The sequence below is a fragment of the Gorilla gorilla genome, chromosome 7, assembly GCF_029281585.2.
Source record: "Gorilla gorilla gorilla isolate KB3781 chromosome 7, NHGRI_mGorGor1-v2.1_pri, whole genome shotgun sequence".
Classification (NCBI taxonomy): domain Eukaryota; kingdom Metazoa; phylum Chordata; class Mammalia; order Primates; family Hominidae; genus Gorilla; species Gorilla gorilla.
The window spans coordinates 148,618,327-148,621,672 of record NC_073231.2 but is presented as its reverse complement, the minus strand read 5'-3'; the positions used below and the strand labels follow the sequence as shown (position 1 = coordinate 148,621,672).

Sequence of the window (3,346 nt, the reverse complement as noted above, 5' to 3'; positions counted from 1 at the left end):
GGAGGCGGGGAGCTGGAGGGGTCAGGAAAGGGCAGGGAGGGGACCAGCCTGATACTGGAGGAATGAGGAAGGGACAGGGAGGGTCCCAGGTGGGTGGGGTGGGCCTAGAGGGCCAGGCTGGGAGTGGGAGGAGCAGCCTGGAAGGCTGGGGAGCCCCTGGAGGGGCGGGGTCTTCACACCTCCACCCTGGGGAAACTCTACCCCACTAATCCGCTCAGCAGACCGGTCTGTCGCCACCTCACTTGGTGTCTGCTGTCCCCGCCAGGCAAGCCTGGGGTGAGAGCACAGAGGAGTGGGCTGGGACCATGCGGGGGACGCGGCTGGTGCTCCTGGCGCTGGTGCTGGCTGCCTGCGGAGAGCTGGGTGAGGTGTGGGACCCACAGGGGAGCTGGGATGGAGGGAGATGCCACCCACTGACATTCACACTGTTCCCGGGAGGGCGCCCCAGGAAGGGGCCTCAGAGGCAGGAGAAGACAGAGCTGCGGGGCCGGGGGTGTGGCCCCCCCCCGCGATAAGGAGGGGAGGGTGGAGACAGAGAGAGGGGCTGGTGGTGAGGGGGGCGCCTAATGAGGGTGAGCAGAGGGTGGCCTTCGAGGTGGGCGGGGGCCCAGCCAGCCACACCCCTGAGCACCAGCCTGGGTGTCACACTCTATGGGGGGCTATGGGCACCCAGAAGGGCCTTGAGCAGGGGAAGGAAGGCAACCCCAGGGAGGCTCTGAGGCTGGGGTGGCAGTAGGGATGGAGAGGAGTGGGGAAACCAGACACATGGGGTGGGGTGACTCCCTGATGTGGAGCCTGAAACAACCATCAGGGGCAATGTTCTGGACTCAACCAGAAGCAGCTTGGCCCAGAGGCCCCTGGCAGATGGCTTTGCCCATTTCCCAGAAACAGGTGCACCAAAGAGGGGCAGAGGCCCCGCTGCATCCCCACAGTGGGGACAGAGGAGTCGGGCCTAGCTGTGCAGCTGGCTGCCCCGGCCAGCTGGAGCCAGTCAGACCCACCTGGGCTGCTGCGGATGGGGCCGGGGTCACTGGAGCAGGAGGGAATTGGAGCCTCTCCGGTCCCCGTCCCTGCCGGTCTGCAAGTCCGTGTGGGAGAGCAGTGGGCACCCAGACACAGCCCGGATGCAGCCTGGCACACCCTGCATTCCGTGGGCCTCCTGGCCTGATCCCTTAACCTCCACAGCAGCACTTCCCTGATGGGGAAACTGAGGGGGTAACCTGCCCCCAGCCACACCTCCACCCAAGGCTTCCTGCCCGAGGTGCCTCTTGCTATGAAGACACCAGGGCCTTGGTCCCCCTGAGTCTCCCAAACACTTCCAAAGGGGCTTGGCTTGGCTCCGCCCAGGCCTTGCAGGCTGGATCCCCACCCCCAGCAGCCGACTCTGCCTCTGGGATGCAGGGTTCCGAGGCTGAGCCCGGCCTGTCCCCAGCCGCAGGCTCCTGGCATTGCTCCTGAGTTTTGGCTGGTAGGCATCTCGACCCTGGCCAGTGTCACTGTCCTCTTCAGACCTGGGCTTCCAGGACAGACTGTCTCTGGGCTTGGGAGGGGTGAAGCCTGCCTGACCGCCCTTGTCCCTTCTCCCCAGCGCCGGCCCTGCACTGCTACGTCTGTCCGGAGCCCACAGGAGTGTCGAACTGTGTCACCATCGCCACCTGCACCACCAACGAAACCATGTGCAAGACCACACTCTACTCCCGGGAGATAGGTCAGTGGGCACAGAAGGCGGGCAGGGCCGGGTCCCGGTCAGAGCCACCTCCAGCCCAGTCACACTCTACTCCCGGGAGAGAGGGCAGTGAGCACGGAAGGCGGGCAGGGCTGGGTTCCCGGTCAGAGCCACCTCCAGCCCAGTCACCACCAGCCAGCTTGGCCCCAGTGCACAGCCACCACCTCACCCATCTCCAGAAATGGCTTTCTGCCCGAGCTAGGCCTCCCTCTGCCCTCCCCTTCCTTCCTCTCTCCCTCATGTCCTTCAGTGGGAACATACCTGCAACCTCGTTTTGGGGGGACTGGAGAAGCTGGGCACACTTACAGGCTTTGGTTTCAACGGTCACCTCGGGGAGGGAACTGCCCCATCAGGCCGGGTGCCTGGCACATGGTAGACACCCGGACAACGTCGGTGGGAGGAAAGAGGAAGAGGAGGGCACTGGGCCAGGAGGGATGGAGACCCGGGTGGGTGACCCCAGAGTGAGGCCTGCATGAGGTGGTACTGGCAGGGACCAGGGCTTGGAGGCAGTGACCAGCCCTGACGGCTGACTCTTCCCACACCCCACAGTGTACCCCTTCCAGGGGGACTCCACGGTGACCAAGTCCTGTGCCAGCAGGTGTGAGCCCTCGGATGTGGATGGCATCGGCCAGACCCGGCCCGTGTCCTGCTGCAATACTGAGCTGTGCAATGTAGATGGGGCGCCCGCTCAGAACAGCCTCTACTGCGGGGTCCTCACGCTCCTCCCACTCCTGAGCCTCCGACTGTAGAGTCCCCACCCACCCCCATGGCCCTGCTGCAGCTGGCCCTATGTGGCCCAGCCCCGAATGCCTTGAAGAAGTGCCTCCTGCACCAGGACTCCTGAGTCTCCTTTCTGGGCACAGACCTGCCTTCCAGGGCAGAGAGAGGGGTCCCCAGCTGCATCTCTGACCCCGTCTATGTCCCTGTTCCTGTTTATCTGTCTCTCTTCCTGCCTTCCTGTGATGTTAATCTCTATCCCATCGTGAGAACAGCCACTGGGCCTGGGACCCCCACACAAACCATGCAGATTTCTGCCCTCAGGGGATGTGGGGGTCTGACCAGGGTGGGGCAGCAGCTGAGACCCATGGGCAAGGGAGCACCACATCTACCAGGGTGAAGTCAGGGCCAGCTCCTTGGAGGAGGGGGCATTAGGGCCAAGCCTTGAATGATGGAGAGATCTGGCAGGCCTTGAGGAGGGCAAGGCATGTCAGGTGGAAGGAAGGTCAAGGCAGTGACCAGGAGCTGGGGTTGTCCTCTGGAGCACCCCACTACCCACCTCCCCAGCCTGAGCAAGGCCTTGCCCCAAGGCTGATGGTGGAGGCTGCTTTGAGGAGGAGACCATGGGCTGGATCCCAGTGTGTCCGCTGCCTGCCTCTCCAGGCTCACCCCACATGTCCACCTAACATCCCTGCCCTCACTCAGCTCTGCTCCCAGGGGTCAGGTGCCCAGGGGGTCAGATGCCCAGGGCAGCCACAAGTTCTGGTGCAGAAGGGGCCTTCATTTCACCTTGGCCCTAGGCCAGCGCCCCAGTCCTCCAGGCAACTCTCCAGGGAGTCCTCTGCCCCAGAGGCCTCCAGGCTGAGACTCCTCATGATCACAGGCATGGACATGCATGCACAC

The 3,346-nt window shown here is 64.2% G+C and overlaps 1 protein-coding gene across 1 annotated transcript; it reads left to right on the top strand.

Annotated features, from left to right (window-relative positions):
* The first annotated feature begins 225 nt into the window (after positions 1–225).
* LYPD2 (LY6/PLAUR domain containing 2) lies at positions 226–2,628 on the top strand. Its single transcript, XM_004047594.4, has 3 exons — positions 226–363; positions 1,589–1,708; positions 2,276–2,628. The coding sequence occupies exons 1-3, from the start codon at positions 306–308 to the stop codon at positions 2,473–2,475; spliced, it is 378 nt and encodes a 125-aa protein (XP_004047642.2). The 5' UTR covers positions 226–305; the 3' UTR covers positions 2,476–2,628.
* Positions 2,629–3,346: the final 718 nt, after the last annotated feature.

Bases quoted from the DNA above. Each gene is read 5' to 3' on its own strand.
- LYPD2 (XM_004047594.4), top strand. From the start codon at position 306: ATGCGGGGGACGCGGCTGGTGCTCCTGGCGCTGGTGCTGGCTGCCTGC. The intron at 364-1,588 runs GTGAGGTGTGGG...CCTTCTCCCCAG, and splicing joins GGCTGCCTGCGGAGAGCTGG to CGCCGGCCCTGCACTGCTAC. The intron at 1,709-2,275 runs GTCAGTGGGCAC...CACACCCCACAG, and splicing joins ACTCTACTCCCGGGAGATAG to TGTACCCCTTCCAGGGGGAC.